The sequence below is a fragment of the Prionailurus bengalensis genome, chromosome B3 (genome assembly GCF_016509475.1).
Source record: "Prionailurus bengalensis isolate Pbe53 chromosome B3, Fcat_Pben_1.1_paternal_pri, whole genome shotgun sequence".
NCBI lineage: Eukaryota > Metazoa > Chordata > Mammalia > Carnivora > Felidae > Prionailurus > Prionailurus bengalensis.
This window is the reverse complement of record NC_057355.1, coordinates 117,214,822-117,235,157: the sequence shown is the minus strand read 5'-3', so window position 1 is coordinate 117,235,157 and position 20,336 is coordinate 117,214,822. Positions and strand designations below refer to the sequence as shown.

Here is a 20,336-nt window from a genome sequence, read left to right as displayed (position 1 = left end):
CCTTCTCAAAGGTGTGTCAGAATTATGGAATTTTTCCAGGGGCACTTGTGTTCCCTACCATCCCCTCACCAGCCTTCCGTGGCTCCTGGGTTCCTGATTCCAACCCCTTACCCCCTGCTTGTCACTGTTGTTGTCAGTCACGGCTAATGAGAGTGAGTTTACCCAACTGTGTTGGGCCATCATGTAAGGTAGAGAAACACTGTCACAGGCAATAATGCCACCGCCAAAGGAACATGTAAGGAAATGAACGTGGCAGCAACAGGTAAGAGCACCTGTAGGGAGAGATGGCGGCAAAGACCTATGGTATCAGAAAATACAGATACCCTGTGCCTCAGTTTCTTCTCTGACAAATGGAGATAAAATACTTGTCATAACTTTTAGAATTAACTGACGATCTATTTGGAGTTGTTAGATAATCATGTTACGTAAAAGAGTATTTCTTACAGAGCAGATATATTAATCAGTGCCTTTTGAGAAATTCTGAAGTTTTAAAAACACTTTAACCTAAAGTCATTATTTTTTTTCTTTTTTTTTTAAGTTTTTTTTTTTTTTTCAATGTTTATTTATTTTTTGGGACAGAGAGAGACAGAGCATGAACGGGGGAGGGGCAGAGAGAGAGGGAGACACAGAATCGGAAACAGGCTCCAGGCTCTGAGCCATCAGCCCAGAGCCTGACGCGGGGCTCAAACTCACGGACCGCGAGATCGTGACCTGGCTGAAGTCGGACGCTTAACCGACTGCGCCACCCAGGCGCCCCTTTCTTTTAAAGACACTGAATTGTCTCAAAACCAGAAAGCCAGTCTGAAGATGGACAACTCTTTGTTCCCAAATGTACATTTTCTCCATGATCCTCAAAATACTATTCCATTTTCAACAGAGACTTTCAAATAATATATCCCTGATCAGTAATCTCCTAAATAATATGGGACATTGACTTTATTCCAGCAGTCTTAGATTATAGTATTATCACTTGCAGAGTAATTTGCCCTTTATGCGGGGGGAAAAATATTCAAACAGATTTGAGTATAAAAGATGCATTTTAATGAGGCTTATCAGGCAGTCTTTGTCACCAGATCTGATGACTACTGTCAAGTGGAATGATTAGGGCAGCAAGCACCAGTTCTTAATCTCATAATACAGCCTTGAAATGATCCAGGGCTTTGGAAACGTATTTGGGGGTTACATTTTAATTTTTATTACCCTATTAGGATTATTTAACTAAGGCTAAATCTGTCCTGACCATCTATCGTTCTGTATAACTTGCTACACTAAACACAGAGTTCAGTAATAGCAGCACTTACAACTCCGCCGAGATGCTACTCCACTGCACTGGGAGTTGGCTAACGTTCAGCTACGGAAGAGGCTTGAATCACATGTGAAATGTGAGGTCAAAACAAGAATTCTAAGGGTGAGGGACCTTTATTTCCAGTTTGTCACTGCTTACAGCTTGCCTCAAGTTCGTGCCCAGATCATTTACTCTTTAATATTAATATTCAAATTTACTCTTAGAAACATACGTTCAGGCTTCTAAGATTTAATATCTTGCCATAAATCATGTTTTTCTGTTTTTCAAATGAAATGTTTCTCAGAAAGTTCCCCAGGAACATAATTTGGAAGTGAACCAGCACCATTAAACACCAGTAATACATTATAGTTTTCCTTTTCTTACCTGATGAAGTTTAATGGACATGCGGATCCCCGGGACTACTACTTTCCTTAGTAATTCCATGTCAGCAAAGATCCATTCATCTCGAATTGAAGAAATACGGAAATCCCCCTTAAATAGGGCATGCAGTCCATAGAGGAATGACTCTAAATTACTGTTAGGATTGGAGATAAAAGTTTACACATTTTGACCAAGATCTACCATCACACTGATTCTTACATGTGGTTGTACATCAGAATCATCTGGGAGTGTTTTGCAAATACAGATCCCAAAGACTGTACTAATGCCAGAACCCCTCAATCAGAATCACAAGGGATATAGGGCCTGTTTGAGCTGGGATCCTTGTTTAGTAACCACTATACCAGTGAGTCCATGAAAATCAACAACGAAGAGTATATAAGCTACAAAAACTTAAGGAGGGCCTATTGGAAAACATATAGTAATCACAAAAGAATCTAAACCAGGTAATATTTCTTAATTCTAATTCATTAAGATGTGTATGTCAAGAAATTCAGTTTATATTTATACTCCCTAAATCTAATGTACTATATTAGCCATATTAAAGGCATAAATGCTTTGGACAAAAACTACATGGATATATGGAAAAATAAAAAGAGGTAAATCATTAGAAAAACAGATATAAAACAGGGGGAGACCAATAAACTTTATGGGGTGATTATTAAAAATGCCTTAACTCCATTAAATTCTTGTTACCAGTAGTTACCCACACGTGTGAATTTTAAAAGCCAGCTATTAACCACTTGAGAGAACTCAACTATGTTCAAAGATCTATAAAAAACCAGTATCAGAAGAGACTTTTGCAATAAATTAGCATAGAATAAGCATTCTGAAAAGCTATTTCAGATTTTTCAGATTTATGTTATATAACTCCCCCTACTCTTTTCCTGAAAACAGAAATGCCTTCCTTGCCTGGACATATGGTGGGATGCAGTCCCCAAAGCTCTCCGTCCCAGAACACAAAGTCCATAACAAAGAGTCACCAGGGATGAATCTTTGTCTACATCCAGTGGCTTTAAAAAACAAAGAACATTAGTTATCAGAAAGGTATAAAGGTATTTTAACAAATCAGAAGATATTTAACAAATCAGAATGAAGAACTCAACTAGCATACAATTTCCATGTCTTCAAATAGTTCTAATGAGAAGAAGCTTAGCAAATCAGTATAAAATGAAGTATCAATATGTATGAGGAGGCTCTTTGAAACCTTTAAGTAAAATCTAATACTTTATAATAGCAGAACAAACTTAAAAAACTGGCTGTTTTATAAAGTATAAGGATCTTAGCAAAACATCTCAAAGTATTTACTGGTATACACCATTACTGATAACGTCCTCTCCTGAAAATACAATATTCTATCTATTAATTAGTATTTCTGGACATAAGCTGGCTATTAGTGATGGCTGTATTACCCTCCCAGTGACTATAACTATAGTAAAGAAAATCAAATTGCTATCTGGAGAATATTGCTTCCCCTCAACCTCTGAGTTTTTGTTTTTGTTTTTTTTTTTTAACAACTGCAGATTCTCTTACTCAGATGATCAGGAAGAGGAAGATCTGGAAAAACTGACCTCATAATAACAAACAGGGATAGTCTTTCCATCTCTGAAAAAATAGGCTCAAACAGTTATAAATGAAATAACCTCTACCTTTGCTCTTCGGGAAGAGCAATACTCTATCCAGTTGAGGTAAATCACACAGAAACTCTCCCTGGATATGCCAGCTAGTCGATGGTCATAGTCTTCATCAATGTTTGGATTAAATGTTGGGTCTACATCAACATAATTTCGATCTGCACACAAACGCAGTCCCTCCTGCATTGTCTCATTAGCTAGCCACTCCTCTAGCTTAGAAGAAGTTGTAACATAATAAATGATACCCTAATGGGGAAAAGATTTAAAAAAAAAAATCCAGGTTAAATTATAATTTGGATTAACTCCAATTTCTCACTAAATAAATGCCAACAGTTTATACTGATTGTATAACTTAATATTTTATTCTAGCTCAATATTGTAAGAATACATTTTAGGAATGCTGTAAAAAATGTACCTCAGGTCTTTCTGGATGAACAGTTAATTTAATACTTTAAAAATCACAACCATAAATTCAGCAAGGCAAATTCAAAATAATTCTATTGATTTTAGAACTTTTGAGTTTAGGGTATTTTAAGAGAGGCAGAAAAACTTTACTGTGATGGATTTGAGAAACTGCTCATAGAAAGTTATTAAATCAGCTTGTGATACTAGGCCAAGTTATAGAATTATAATAATAAAGCGACAGAAATATATCTATTTAGAATCAGAATTGGAAAATCCCATATACACATGCAGACGCACAGCATGTAAAAACTATAAAATCTATCTCCCTGAGGTTGGGTTTAACCAAACGTTAAATAGAAGATTTAACATTCATCCCAATCAGCACAAATAAGGTGATACATAGAGGAAGTAAAACAGATATGGAAAATCCAGACATGGGTCACCGAAATTTAGCATACATTTCCCTCTTGAAAATATTGGCTTTGTCTGCAGACCGCCACATCATAGCTGTGCTGTAATCTTGTAAAATCTTCAGCAAAAACAGAATACCGGTGTAGTAAAGAACTAGCCTTGCCCAAAGAGAGGTTTGGTATCTGCCCTTGGGTCCTGGGAAATAACTTCTACTCCCTTGGAATGCCTTGGCTGATTAAGACTCTTTGTTCACTTGGGGCTTAGAGCCATGACCTCTGGAGGAGCTGGAAACTAAGGCTGGCCATGTGGGCGGTCAGCCACATTTAAGTGACTGCACTCCAATAAAAACTCTATATACCGTGGCTGAAGCAAGCTTCCTTAGTTGACAATACTCTGTGAATACTGTCACACATTTGCTGCCGGGAGAAATGGGCATTGTGTGCACAACTACACCGGGAGAAGACGACTGGAAGCTCATGCCTTGGTGTTTCTGAACCCTGCCCTATATGCCTATTTGCATGGCTGATTTTAATCTGTATCCTTCCACCGTTATAAATCCTAATCAAGAGTATAATGGCCTTGCTGAGTTCTGTGAGTCCTTCTGGCAAATTACTGAATCTGAGAGTGGCTGGCCCCTGCAGTGGTGTCATAAGTGAGGGTGGTCTTGGGGAACTCCCAAATCTTGCAATACTTTTATTCAGTTTATTGAAAGCAGTGCAAAGCAGTGGTCAACAGCAAGGGCTCAGGAGTCAGACAAGCCTATGTTTTAAATCCATAACTCCATTTGCTAGTTAGAGGACTTGGGATAGGTAACATCTGATTTTTGTTTACTTGTAAAACAGAGATGTGATACTCCCTTAGGAAACTGGGTAAGATACATATATTTGTAGATATGCATATTCCTTAGCCCGGTGCCTAAAACACACGAACTACAAATAATAGCTATTATTATTAATAAACAAATGGAGTAAGTACAACTAAAAAAAGAAACAGCAAGACCTTCATAGGTATACTTTACTGACTTACTGGATACTAGAGAATTTAAATCACTACTTAGAAGCAAAGCACAGGTACAAAAAATATACATAAGTCTTTCCCAAGAAAAACTTCCAACTATCAGAAGATCTAATGAGGCACATTCCCTTACCTTGACATAGTAAGTGGTGAGTACTTTCCGAAGATCAAAGACTTGAAGCATAGAAGCAGCACTATTGTCAGTGATGCTATACCCCTCCAGAATGTACTTAGTGACTATCACTTCCCAAGCTAGCCAGCGCTGGCTAAATGCAGCATTAAATGAAAGCACATGAGGAATATGACCAGGTTCACAACAGCAAAATCCTTCATCTTCTTCAACGCCTTCAGTAATGGCCTCTACTTCCCGTTGTTGACAGTAAGTACCTTAAAGACAATGAGAGAGAGAGAGAGAGAGAGAGAGAGAGAGAGAGAGAGACACGAGTGAATACAAAGGAGAAAAAAAAATATGAAGTAGAAAAATAAATGCTTCAAAGACACAAGAAATTTAGAAAAAAGACACCTTTTATAGTAATTGAAAGTATGTGACTGATTTGCCCTGGAATGTTTATTAACAAACTGCAGGAAGCTCCGGAAAGTAGACATATTATATATTCATTTCCTGAAGAATCACAACATGCATTAGTGCACTGAAGGTTCTGAAAATTTGCGCAGTAACCTTCTTAATTTTGATTCACTGATCCCAAACTTTTCAAATTTGGGTTTACAATAGCATTTATGTCAAATGAAGGCCAATGAGTAAAGGGACATCTCATGAAGTTTTGAGTTAATTCAATAAGGGAAGGACTGAATTAGAAGTAAATCGCCACAGGACACACAATATAGCCAGACATGCAGAACTCAAAAGAATCTGAGCTCTGTTTATCAGTATCATGTCCATACTGCAAGCAGGAATATTATGTACATCCTGCTTATTTGGATATATAAACTATAAAGGTTCATGATAATTTAATCTTAAATACATAATTTTTCTGCTGCCAATTCCAACAATAATTGGTTAAAATTATATTATTGGCATTTGAAGCTTATCTGCTGATAAAATTTAATTAGTTATGAGATCTGATTATTTAGCACTAGCAAACAATTCTTTGAAGTTACATTCTTTTATACAAGATACCAAACAGGCATTTCCTGCATTAGTGTTACTGAAGGGAAAATACAAAATTGGAATACACAATCACACCCACAGCAATCTAGTGCCAGTAAGATATCACCTGTCACACTGATGTTAATTTTTATCTTATCTTGTTCTGTGGTCTTGCTTCCACTTAATTAGTCAATTCCTTATATAATGATTATAAGGGGATTACACGTAATTTTATAAAGGCACATATTTAGGCTAAATAACTTATATGAGACTTTACAATAATTTTTTTCTTTAAAGAGAACATATACATCATCCAGGTTTGAAAAACACTGCTCTGAGAGAAACAGATGCCATGAAAACCAACCCGGGTGGTGGTGGTGGTTTTTGGTGGTGGTGGTGGTGGTGTGAACGATAAGGCTGAAGAGGTAGGCTGGGACAGGGCTCAAGAGCCATGTTGTTTATCACTCTAGAACTCTGAACGGCTCTGCTGTTTCACTTCTTACTCAAGTACATTGCTGAGTACTTCCGGAACAATGTCACACCGTGGTAAAAAGAAAAACCCTGGCTTGAACCTGACATTAACAGGAACGTCTGCTGCAGCTGACCACCACACACTCTCATGACTACAGATCTATATTCACAAACTTTTTTTTTTCCCTTTTCAGAATAAGGATGTGTGTGATTTTAGGAAGTATTTTTCAGACCAATAAAGGAAATGAAATTCAATCAAAAGTCTCCTAGCATCTTCTGGAACATCGTATTTTATTGTCTTCTCCTATAACCTATTAAAAGATGAATTCTATTAATTTGCTTTCTAATACTTAATTTAAAAAATGAAAATGACTCAACTAGGAAAAGGAACCTGAAAAAAGGAACTCCTGGTTTCTGCTGATTCTGGGTTCTGAAAAATTTTGCATCTACGGCCACATGTGGGTTAAACTAGTTACTTTTTTAGTCAGTTTAGTTGTATTTTGTTATCAGTATTACACTGGCCTTGTAACAAGCCTGGAGAAATTCTCCTTTTTCCATGTGCCAGAATACGCTAGAGAGGGCAAAGAATAATTCAGTTTCTAGAAGAAACATCCTGAGACCGGCATTTTAAAAGTGTGGCATGAAGCTGGGTCTGTTCCTTAGATTTTATGTTATTACTTCATTTTATTCATTTTGTCATCTTTCTGGAAGGTCTGGCTAGACCAAAGGTTTTTAAGTAAAGGAGAGACACAATGAAAGACAGCTCTACTCTGTGCAGATCACTTTGTGAGCAGTATATAGAAAAGACACATGGCAAGAGGGAACTTGGAGATGCTGACATTTATTGAGGAGACAGAATGAGACCCTTGTTCAGAGCAGCAGGATAAAGTGAACTGAGTAACTGCATTAATGGGGGGTGTTTTTACTCTACCATACAAATCTCAAGAACAGTTCCTACCCCAACATACCCTGGTAATACATTTGGCTTAGAAAATAAAGTCATTAAAAAACATAGGAATTAATACTAGCAACTGAAAAAAAGAACACTGAGACCTGGAAAGGGATTCCAGAATACGTTATAAGGAACCCATTACCAATTATTTCCTGGATTAGCTATGTCTTTCAGTCACTTCATAGTGAATATTACTGATGAAATTAAATAAAACTGGCAATTATGAAAAACAGACACGTCGAAAGTAATTTAAGTAAAAACCGAGAGGAATCCCATTAGCATAATACATTTTTGACCTATAAAGTTCGACCCGGAAAACTGTGCTTGGCAGAAGTAACATTTACAAATAAAAAGTTAACACTGTAGAAGTTATAATAATAAAATTTTGGTAGACAAAAAAATGATTGATAAATCTTTGACATAAAATTTACATGGAAAAGAATATTAAGAATATCAGTAAAATAAAAATGGAAATGAAATAAATATAAAGGGATTTAACCAAGATGTATAGCAAATTGATCAAGAAATCTGTTTAGTTAAATGTCACTTAATATTTAGAATCCACTACGAGACACAGTAAAATCAAGGAATTAAATTGGCTTAATGGACTATACCCAGAAGATACATCAAAATGCTCAGCAGATCCAAATATCTTTTTGGCAAAATACTGACACTCTTGATTAGTATTTTGAGAGGCAGTAGGTAGTTGGGACAGGGGATAACACTGTGAAGGAAAGAAAATAACCAAAGATCACAAGATATAGGCAAGAACATAAACAGACCTCATGAGAATTCTGGAATAAAAAGAAAGGAGAAACAGCTATATACTTACTTAATCATTCTACAAAATTAATTATGTATTATATGCTAACTGCTGAAGTAAGTACTGGATACACAGTAATGAATACAGCAGACAAGATTCCTGCTCTTGAGGAGCTTACAACCTACTGCAAAGGTTTGCAAAATACAGCCCAGGGCCAAATCCAAACTAAGAATGGTTTTTGTTTTTCAAGCATTGTTTCAAAAAAAAAAAATCAAATAAAAATATGCAACAGAAAATGTGCATGCTTCCAAAAGCCCAAACTATTTACTATCCGGCTTTTTACAGAAAAGTTTGCCACCTCTGGGCTAAAGGAGAAATACACCTCAAACAAACACAAATAAATATGAAATTATAATTATGCTGAGTGCTAAGGAGGTATAAATGGCAACATGAGATAATCATGTGGGCTAGGTGTTTAGAGAAGGCTTCTCTGAGAAAGCGATATTTAGGTTAATGCTTAAAGATAATTAAGGAATTAGCCAGGTGGAAGACTGGTGGGAGGAGGGGGGATGGCTGGTACGTTTTGGGCAAAAGGAAAGGCAGTAAAAAGTCCTTAGTAAAGAACAGCACAGTTAAGACCCTGAAGGCAAGGCCAGTGTGACTAGAGTGAGTGAGGACGGTGGGATAAAGTGGGGTTGGAGAAACTGGCAAAGCCAGATAACAGTGTGGTAGGGCATGCTAAGGATATGAACTCTATTTTAAATGCAATGGAAAGCCGCTGAAAATTTTAGGTCTGAAAGGGATATGATCAAATTTGCCTGTAAAGAAAAAATCACTGGGGCACCTAGGTGACTCGGTCAGTTGAGTGTCCGACTCCTGATACCGGCCCAGGTCATGATCTCACAGTTCATGATATCAAGCCCTGTGTCCGCCAGCGTGAAGCCTGCTTGGGATTCTCTCTCTCCCTCTCTCTCTCTTCCCTCCCCCCAAATAAATAAGCATTTTTAAAAAATCACTATGGCTGAGTAAAGAATTATAGGTATCTCTTGCTATCCAAATCCAGCACAAATTCAGATGGTAAGACATACTATGTTCCCACATAAGTTTGAGTTTTGTTTGGCAAATAGTGAGAGTCTGAATGGTAAAAAATCTGTCCAAAATTTTATTTGAATCTACTTGGTACCAGAGAGTGAAAGTTGGAAGAGTGAGAATTTGGATCAATTTCTGATTTGGAGAGTTTCTGACCACTATGGTGAAATTAGCAGATCCTAAGAAGGACCGCCTTCTGACTCACACATACAGAAATGCTAGATAAAATATCCTCCCCACACACATTTGTTTAAAAAAACAAAAAATTTAAAAAAGAAAGGTGAATTCTTTTTAAAAAGTTAAGGTCACGGCAGTAGTAGGTGTCGTGGTGAGGGGGTGCTGACTTTTGGATGAGTTTAGTTGGGTTAGTTCTGAACATTAGATAAGACTCTGGAGAGATGGAATTAAGGTCTTGGGCTCTGTTGGAGAGGCAGAAACAAATCATAAAACAAGAATAGGACATTTTGAAAGAGAGAGATTGGATGACAAACATCATAAATGAATAACAAACATCAACATTTAGTGCCTTAATTCGAGTGTCACACAAGTACAATCTTACTTTCAGTGAATGGAATAATTTTAGAAAAGCACTTGCTCCATTAGCAAAGATATTACCTAACAAAGGTCCAAACCTTCTGATTCAATACCAGGGTAGAAATAAAGCTATAGGGTATAAACCTGATTTGATCCTCTATCTAGTCAAATGTTTTCTTATTTCCCATTTCAAGTCAAAAGCATGCAAGGCACTGCTTAGAGTAGATCAAAACACAGCTTGGATGTTCTCTCTTAAAAACTCTCAAGTTCAAATGCTCCCTAGATTGAAAAGCTACACATTAATATGACTTTCCTCAATTCCTATAAAACAAGTTTCTATTCATGTTTACAAAATATTCAACTTATAGCAGTTGATAACATCAAGTTGGTATGTTTCTGAACACATGATTTTCTGTGTAGAAACAGCTTCATGTGTCGTTATACAAAATTGTTGAGGGCTGGTAGGGGAATAGGGAGTAACCGCTTAATGGGCGTGAGGTTTTATTTGTGGTGATGACAATGCTTTGAACAAGACAGAGGTGATGGTTGTGTAGATGGATGAAACGGGGAGACTCCAGGTCCTGAGGCCTCAACCCAACATGTCCCAAAGATGTGGCTGAAGGCTCTTGGTCTTGTCACCACAAAGAATTCGAGGACAGGCACAACACAGCAGATGAGCAACACGTTTGGGCAAACGCAAGAGAGAGAGACAGAGAGAGAAGGAGCAAGAGACTGCACCTGCAGGGGGCTGGGTTTCTATCACTTAATGACAGGTGTTAACTTGGGGGAGGAATATTCGTTACTTGAGGTGGGGTTTTCTTGAAAGCAAGGTTTCACACTTTTTTTTCATATTTGGTCAGGAGTCACTGGCCTATTTTGTCAGTCATCTTGGGCCTATCTGGTTTGTTCGGGCTTCTTGTGGCTTTGTTTTGAGATCCTGCCAGGACAGGCCTCTGATTTTCCGACAGCCAGCCCTGGCTTATTCTTTACTGACCTCCAGGCATCCTGCTTGAACCTAACCAACTGCCTACTCTAATAGTTGTACAACACTGTGAATGCACTAAATGCCATTGACTTGTTCCCTTTAAAACTGTTTTGATGTTATGGGAGCTTCACTTCAAAACAAACATTGGTTGAGGACAAAGGCATGGTGTCTACCTGAAAGTACCTGGTTGGCTACTCTATGCCTCACACAATACAGCATTCTAGATGCTGCTAGCCATCTAACAAATATATGCAACTTCTCACAAAGAAAATGACAAGACAGCAAGCAGAAAGCAACAGAAACTCAACATCACCAGGAACATAGTCAGTTATACACAAATGATGCTACCTTTACATATTTTGGCATACCACAAAAATGATTCTTCTCTGGGGCACCCAGGTGGCTCAGTTGGTTAAGCATCTAACTCTCGATTTTGGCTTAGGGCATGATCTCATGGTTCATGAGTTCGTGTCCTGCATTGGGGTTCTCCACTGACAGAGTGGAGCCTGCTTAGGTTTCTCTCTCTGCCTCTCCCCTACTTGTGCTTATGTGCATCTCTCTTTCTCTCTCAAAATAAATAAACTTAAAAAAAAAAAAAGATTCTTCTCTAAATGTGAAATTTGGAAGAGTATCTAAAAATTGTTTTTTTCACAACTCTTTTCATTCCACAATTCCAAAGACTAAGGATCTAATTTTATGCTGATTTTTGATCTGAGATGTAAACACATAAAACCCAATAGAAATAAGAGGTGAATGTCTTACCTCTGAATTCAAGTCCCCGCAGCTGGAAAGTGACTAGCCCGTTGCCTATCTCTATAAGGTGTACTAATGCATTGAGGTAGTCAGAGGCAAGAATGAAACAGTCCCCCGTACTGTAGTTTCCCCACCGTCCTAGGAGCAAATCACCACAGAGACTGTGTTGTAGGGATCTGGTTAAATGTTCATAAAAGATGGAATTCAGATTGTTGTCATCTGATCCTGTAAGAAGGGATTAAAAATGTTACACTTTACCCTACATCTCTGTCACGTCAACAAGATTGTTAAAAATATTAAAGCTAATTTCTAGTTAGGGAAATTTTTTTTGACAAGAAAAATAATATTAATACCCTAACAATTTCTATTTAAAAATGAAACAGGGTAATGAGAAGAGGTTCAGAATTTAGAGTTACAGGGGTGCCTGGGTGGCTCAGTCAGCTGAGCCCCAAATTCTTGACATCACCTCAGGTGGGACTGAGCCCTGCATCGGGGCTCTTCACTGAGCATGGAGCCTGCTTGGGACACACACTCTCTCTCTCTCTCTCTCTCTCTCTCTGCCCCTCCCCTGCTCGTGCTCTGTCTCTTTCAAAATAAATAAATAAACTTTAAAAATAATATAAAATCTTTAAAACATTTTTTTAAAGTTAAAAAAAAAGCATGCATATTAATTCAGGATTTGGCCTTTTTTAACATACACAATGGCATCATTTGCATCATGAGAATTCCAAGCCCCTTACACAAGGATGTATTCCAAGCACATAGAGCTGAGATGGCTGTTTTATCTACCAGTATGTGGTGACAACAGTCGTTATTATCAAGTAACTAGTCCTACGTAATCCAGTTTTAGAGTTACAAAAACCATTTGATTATTAATTAGGTTTCTCGAGTAGACAGAGTATTTGAAGGAATCTGAGAGTCAAATGGATACAAACACTTCAGTCTACCTTTGAGTTAGATTTCTTTTATTAAATTAATACATTGGGATTCTGGTTAATTTCTTACAGTTGGATTAGTGAGATTCACCCTCTATGTGTCCAATTACTAACACGTGGGCTGACAAAAGGATGTTTCCCCAATGACAAAACGAAGGAGCCAGACTTTAGATAATGGTACCACCACCCAAATACCATGTACTGAAGCTCTGTCTTGAATGGTTCCCTCACATGACATCTTTATACACAATAAACTAAATGAAATTAAATGAATATTTACCTAAATATTCAGGGAAGCAGGGGAAGCAAATATATTAATAAATATACCTATTGGTCAGATTGCATATTCTTTGATACACTTGACCAGTTTAACTGTTCTACTTTTTAACCTCTGGAAGACAATATCTTTCAATGGCATTTTTAATTCCTCTGAGCATTCTTAAAGTGCACTTTATAAAAGATGGGTATATACATTGTAGATACTCGAATTCACATATACTTTGCTAAAGCAGAACAAAAAGCAAAGGATAGACAGTAAAACCTTGGACCATGCGTAACTTATTCTGCGAGTAGTCCACAAGACGAGCAAACATTTCTAATAAATTTTAACTTGATAAACGAGAGATGTCTTACGATATAAGCAGTACATGACGCCAAATGTCACATGATCACAACTGAGCCAATGGTTCTTGAAATTCACTCTGATATACAAGTGCTTTGGATCACAAGCATGTTTCTGGAATGAATTATGCTCACACACCAAGGTTTTACTGTATAGTCTTTGAAAAATGACAATTTGGAACTGACAGAGGATTCCCGATCAGTTAGGAAGCGAAATATATATAAATAACACATTTCTTAGACTTGCTTCTTTACTCACAAATGGAACTTTTACCTGGATTTCTATCAAGCTGGGAAGCCAATCTGGTATTCGAATGATCCACTCGTTTTGTGCTGAAGAGGGCAAAACAACATTTTTACTAAGCCTTAATTAAAAAGGAGAAAACCATATAATTGAAGTTAAGTATTATCACTTTATGTATATCTCTGAGAAAAATCTATGATTGGCATATTGCTAAAACTCCTCAGTAGTGTAGTTTAGGGGTAAGGTTTTTTACTCTCCCACCTTCATTATACATAAACACAGCAGTTATCTCCTAACATGTTAAGTTGAACAGTGGGTAGAAAGACATTAATGAGTTTAATGCAAAAAAAAAAAAAATGATTAAAAATGTGTACCATATATAGTTCTTAGAGATATACAGTGCATGAAACATTTTTGCAAGGGGAAGGTACATCTATTAATGTCCAATGGTACAGTGTTCTTTAGAACAGTCGTTCCTAAAATGTGGTCCACAGAACTGGAAGCAGGGGCCTCAAGACCCTTTCAGGCAGTTTTCCAGATCAAAATGATTTTCATAACAATCTTGAGCTGTTACTGACTTTTTTCACCATGTCGACAAGTGCATTGATGGTGCAAAAGTAACGGTGGGTATGACTACCAACACTTCAACTTGAATCAAAGCAGTGGTATCAAACTATTTTTTACTGCCACACGTGCACAAGAAAAAACAATAAAACAAAAATTCACATTTCAATTGAAAATGTCTTTAATGAAGCAATAAAAAAAATTAGTTTTATTAAATCACACCTCCTCAGTATAGGTCTTTTTCGTATTGTGTGATGGTTGTCTCAAGGGATTGCATTTGTGCCACTGTTTGAATTGCAAGCTGCACTTGGTACTTTTTTGACAGACATTTCTCAAAAATGAAGGAAGTGAGTCTGTCCTGTTGCCAATAACAAAATTCAAGTTTTTCAGCAAAAATCAGAATTTGGGAAAATGTATATTTACTATAATGAGTTTGAGAGCTTACCAACAAACACATTCCTTACACCTCCTTTCACCTTCTTATTAATGATCTTCTCCCCTTTGTATCCTAAGACCCTTACCTCTCTCCTTAGCTCATGTAAGTATCACGTTACATGTCTCTGAAATTTCCACATCTGTGTGGATTCCACATATGCACACTATTAAATTTGATTTCCTCCTGTTCATCTGTCTCATGTCAATTTGATTCTTAGTTGAGCTAAAAGGATCTTGAAGGGTAGAGGAAATTCTTCTTCCCCAACAACAGATATGGTTTTAAGACTCCATATTGCAACTAATCTTTAGGAAACTACCATGTGTCGACTTCTAGTGAAAGATCAAAGAGAAATATCCACAATTGTTTAAAAAGGCTATTAAAATACTTCTTTCTTTTCCAGCTCTGTGTCTGTGCGAGGCCAGATTTTCTCCATATAATTCAACCAAAACAACATATTGCAACAACAGATTGGTTGCAGAAGCAGTTATGAGAATCCAGCTGTCTTTTACTGAGCCAGACATTAAAGAGATTTATAAAACTACAAAAACAGTGACACTCTTCTCACTGATTTTTTTTGCTGGTATAGAAATTACAGTAATTTTCATTAAAAACTGTTGTTTATATTAACACATAATGGGTTTATTGTTGCTATTTTTAAACTAATTAATAAACATTTGAATTTTTCTGAGTTTTGATTTCTAACACAGTAAGTATCTGTAGATAAATCCTGTGTCAACAAAAACTCCTGACATTTCAATAACTGTGAAGAGAGTAAAGGGGTTCTGAGACCAAAACTGCTGCCACAGACAATATTTTGGACCAAAATTAAATTGCCTGAGAACATTAGTAACACAGAAATTCATCAAAAAGAGAAACACCAAGTGTGGTTTTAGATAAAAGACCAGAGCAAAAGCTTCCAATCCACAAGCTAGTCCACTGTTTAAAAGGTGAGACCACTAGGGGCGCCTGGGTGGCGCAGTCGGTTAAGCGTCCGACTTCAGCCAGGTCACGATCTCGCGGTCCGTGAGTTCGAGCCCCGCGTCGGGCTCTGGGCTGATGGCTCAGAGCCTGGAGCCTGTTTCTGATTCTGTGTCTCCCTCTCTCTCTGCCCCTCCCTCGTTCATGCTCTGAGTCTCTCTGTCCCAAAAATAAAAAAGTAAACGTTGAAAAAAAAAAAAAAAAAAAGGTGAGACCACTATTTTCACCTATTAGGTGCACTGATCTGTGAAAGTGTAGAGAGAAAAGAGGCAGTCATGGAGATGGCCCATAGAATTACAAATCAGTATAAGCTCTTTTTGAATCAATGTCAATACATGTTAAACGCCTTTAAAATGTTTAGGTTCCGTGACTCAGTAATTCCCCTTTTGGATAATCTTTCCGTAAGGAAGGACGGAAGGAAAGAAGGACGGAAGGACGGACGGACGGACGGACGGACGGAAGGAAGGAAGGAAGGAAGGAAGGAAAATGAAAGGAAGAAAGGAAGAAAGAAAGTTTGGAGAGATTACACATAAGGATAGTTAGCAGGCATCAGATGAAACAGCTAGCCAAAGAAACTAAATCTAAATGGAGAAAATACTTTATGCACAGAGATGGTCATTAAAAAGTTCTGCTCATGAGAAACCAGATGTAATCTATAGAAAATTTAGCTCTACCAATAGATATTTCTCAGGAAACTATGAGATAACTAGTTATGACTGCTATAATGACATAACATTGTATAGCATAAAGTTTCAGAGCTGTATTAATATGGAACTCTAAGAAATAGCATTAAAAGAAAAAAGACAGAAAAAGGAATATATTCACCAAGAACTAGGTTTTTAAAAAATCTCAGGAAAAATGGCAGAGAAAATATAGAACAGTTACTCTGACTCTTCTAATTTTATGTGATTTTGAAACTTCAAGAGCATTTATAAAGTTTTAGCAAAATATTTCAACACAAAAATTATTAACCATGAAATATTTATGATAATGCTGTTGATAGTTTTTCCTAGTAAAAAATAGATAAAATTGGCTTTCAAATGCTTTATTGTACTCACTTATAGTCTCTCTCCCAGAATTTGACAGGTCGAACATACGAAGTGATGAATATTGCACTTCCTAGAAAGGGATTTAGTGGAGTAGAAAAAAAGGCCGATACAGCAGCCTGAACAAACAACATGGCTGAATCTATAAAAAGCTGGTTAAGGACTTTAACATTCATTTGAGTGAGCACGCACACACACACAAATACATCTCACAAACACATTGCCATTACCGCAATGAAAACAATGTGAAGTTTGTCACAGGAATACGGAAGAGGGTGTCACTGGACAATATAAGGGGGTACAAGTAGGAAGACAAGCCAGGATAGTACAGCCTGGCATGATGCTTCGAAGGGAATCAAATAAACATCTGCTAATACGTATTTGGGACAAGTCCATGTATTACCCTGGGATAAAGATGCTGGCTTTAATTTTCCACAAAACTAAAATTTACACAAACAGAAAATCTGTATTTCTATCCACGTAGTCACTAACCTTTACTTTTATTTAGAAAGTACTTTTAAGAAATGATGAGATTAGAAAATTTTAGACATAGTTAAATTACAATCATGATTACGAAAAATGTTTGTAATCTTCATTTAAAAGTATTTCTAGGGGTGCCTGGGTGGCTCAGTCAGTTAAGTGTCTGCTGTTAGTTTTGGTTCAGGTAATGATCTCACGGTTTGTGGGTTCAAGTCCCGCATGAGGCTTTGTACTGACAGTGCGGAGCCTGCTTGGGATATATTTTATCTCTCTCTCTCTCTCTCTCTCTCTCTCAAATAAGTATTTAAAAAATATTTCTAAACATCTTATATTTATTAAAAGTACTCATATCTGTAAACATAAAATTTTAAATCAGCATTAATTATAAAACTTTAATACTGTCCTCATGTTCAGATGATCTGTGGGTGCACCCAAAGCACTGAGAATATTTGATAATTTATCACCTAGTAATTTAAATGTCTATAAACCAACATTCACAATAAGGATATGACCACCCTTTCTTATACAACTTTTATTGGAAGGATACGGGGTACTGCAAAGGGCTGAGCAAAAGCATGGAAAGCAGAACCCCATGTAATTTGCCATGGGGCAATGTAAGTGTACACAAACTGCAATTTATAAAGGAGTTCCCAAAGCTGTAGGAGGAAAAGAAAAACAATCAGTAAAAAACTTATCAGATATTTGAATTAGAAAATGAAAGACCTTTAAAATATATTTTTTCCTATAAGAAAATGGCACTGAAAATATTTGTCATTTGCATAAAAGGAAAAGATAAATCAACTGCCAAAACACTGAATATATACTTAAGTAAAGACAGCTAGCTGATTTATGGATTTGTGTTTCATCTGTTAAAAAAAATTCTATGCCCTCTATTGGCTATATTACTACTACTACAAGCAAAATTAAAAAAAGGTAGGACATTTAGATGTTTGCAAAGCTTAAGTAATTCATACATATTTTTATCCCTAAGACACATTCTCCTCAAATTGTAGTGCTTTGGAAACAGAGTATGTTTTAAATGCAATGTCAGAAGAAATCTGAAACCAGCCAGGCAGGAAATAAAGTTGTAATACAGTTGTCACTGCCTATTCGCCTAAGGATTTAGTAGTGCATATTAGGCATCTGATCATAACCTCAATTGGTATGGTCAATGGAAACACAACACACGTTTTAATTTTATGTAAATTAGTATTTGTTTTGTTGTTGAACACGTCTTCAACACTGAAACAGAATTACTGTGTTTGTCCAAAATTGCCTCTGCATGGCAGGCAATGCAAGGTCCAATTCACAAAACAGACACAGAATCTTAAAAACAAGAGGTTCAGACTAACTTGGTGCCATGATTCAGGCATCAAGCACCTCAATTAACTGAACGATTTCAGTTAATTTGCAAATGAACCTGTTTAACTCCCAATTAAAAACAAAGAAACCTCAACTTCAACCAATTAGAAAAAGCAGATGAACTCCTGCATTCTTCTCCGTGACTCAAATTTATGCCGGTAATCCTTGATACTAACGTGATCAGGATGTCAGGAAGTAAAAGCAGTGTGTGTATTATCAAGATGCCATTATTCATGGTCTAAAAGCAGTGATTCAGAAAACTTCAGATTCTAAATATGAAACAGACTGAACTCAAATTTTGACTGTAACACTGAGGAAAAAATGATATGCAATTACATGGATAAGTGGGTAGTGGATAAAAATTTCTGTATACATTCATAGTAATTTTTTTCTTGTAAGATTATTAAATTGATGGTGCATCTTACAATGATATCTTAAAAACTATATCTAGAAATCTCTTAAAAATTACTTGCTTACTATCATTGTTAAATTCTATCAACTAACCTTACTAATGTAAACCCCTTAAGGGCAGAGCTTTCTCTATTTTGTTCACTGATGTAGCCTCAGCATCTAGAACAGCTGTGGAACACTGTATGCTCTCAAGAGCAATTTGCTTAACAAATGAAAGTATTAAGAAAATCCAAACTAATTCAAGTTAAGACTATTTCAAAGACTGTTTCTATTTTATTGCAACTTTCACTTTTTCCCCCAACAGTATACTAAGATGCCCTACAATTTCCAGTCTAAATATTTAAATTTGTGAGAAACCACATGCTTCTTTATACAAACAATTCTTTGATTAACTTTCTGGCTTCCTCCTTTGGTTAACCATGCTCACTAGAAGAGGAAATAAATGATAAAAATGCATACAAATTAGTGACCGAGCAAACATAATACTGCAATATTCTAGAAGCTACTTAGTACAACATTTAGCACAATATTTTGAAATGGACTATCACTAAAACCTGTTCAGATTAACGTTTTCCACTTGTACTATTCCCATCCTAGGTTAGACCTCTATCACATCTCAATTACTGTCACAGTCTCTTAAACTGTTCTCCGTACCTTTGGGTTCTCTCTTCCCCAAGTCATCCCAATGTAGCTGACCAGGCTAACTTGCCTAAAATTGGGCTTTCATTGTGTTTTGTAGCTGCTCATATGCTTCAGCTCTCTGTTACCTATCAAATGGGATAATATATGTCAAAGTCCTTTGTATGTGGTCAGCGTTAACATGAAATCTAAACTCTACTTAATTTATAAATAATCTGATTGCACAACTTATTTCATTGAGAAAGGCAGTATGGTTCAGCAAAAAGATTCTTGCAATGGGAGGCAGAAGACCCAGATTTTGTCATCTCATTTGTAAAAGGACTAAAAGTACCTCTCTTTTGGGTGGATAATAAATCTCAGAAGCATTTTGTAATTTTCAGAGTATTCTGCAAATGTCACCATGAAACTAATTTCTGATTCCTCCCACATGGCCTCACTGCCTTCAGTATTTACCATCTTCATTCAGCTATCAGGTTATTTCCTCCCTCCATCTATCTAGCAGCCCACAGCCCAGTGCAATTATTACAACATCTATTTCTAGGATTATTCAAAACCACATCCACTTTTGGAAGATCCTATGGATTTAAAAATACACAGCTAGGGGCACCTGGGTGGCACAGTCGGTTAAGTGTCCGACTTCAGCCAGGTCACGACCTCGCAGTCCGTGAGTTCCAGCCCTGCGTCGGGCTCTGGGCTGATGGCTCAGAGCCTGGAGCCTGTTTCCGATTCTGTGTCTCCCTCTCTCTCTGCCCCTCACCCGTTCATGCTCTGTCTCTCTCTGTCCCAAAAATAAATAAACGTTGAAAAAAAAAATTTA

General features: G+C 36.9%; 1 protein-coding gene across 7 annotated transcripts in view; it reads right to left on the bottom strand.

Moving 5' to 3' along the window:
• The window catches only part of PCNX1 (pecanex 1), a 167,767-nt gene that overhangs the window by 13,207 nt on the left and 134,224 nt on the right, over nucleotides 1-20,336 (bottom strand). For all 7 annotated transcript variants that reach the window (XM_043556481.1, XM_043556485.1, XM_043556484.1 and 4 more), the window contains 8 exons: nucleotides 17,655-17,763; nucleotides 16,640-16,769; nucleotides 13,634-13,692; nucleotides 11,813-12,028; nucleotides 5,282-5,535; nucleotides 3,334-3,564; nucleotides 2,597-2,697; nucleotides 1,670-1,820 (listed from right to left, as the gene is read on the bottom strand). In XM_043556481.1, coding sequence (XP_043412416.1) covers nucleotides 1,670-1,820; nucleotides 2,597-2,697; nucleotides 3,334-3,564; nucleotides 5,282-5,535; nucleotides 11,813-12,028; nucleotides 13,634-13,692; nucleotides 16,640-16,769; nucleotides 17,655-17,763 — 1,251 coding nt within the window. The remainder of the gene's footprint in view (nucleotides 1-1,669; nucleotides 1,821-2,596; nucleotides 2,698-3,333; nucleotides 3,565-5,281; nucleotides 5,536-11,812; nucleotides 12,029-13,633; nucleotides 13,693-16,639; nucleotides 16,770-17,654; nucleotides 17,764-20,336) is intronic.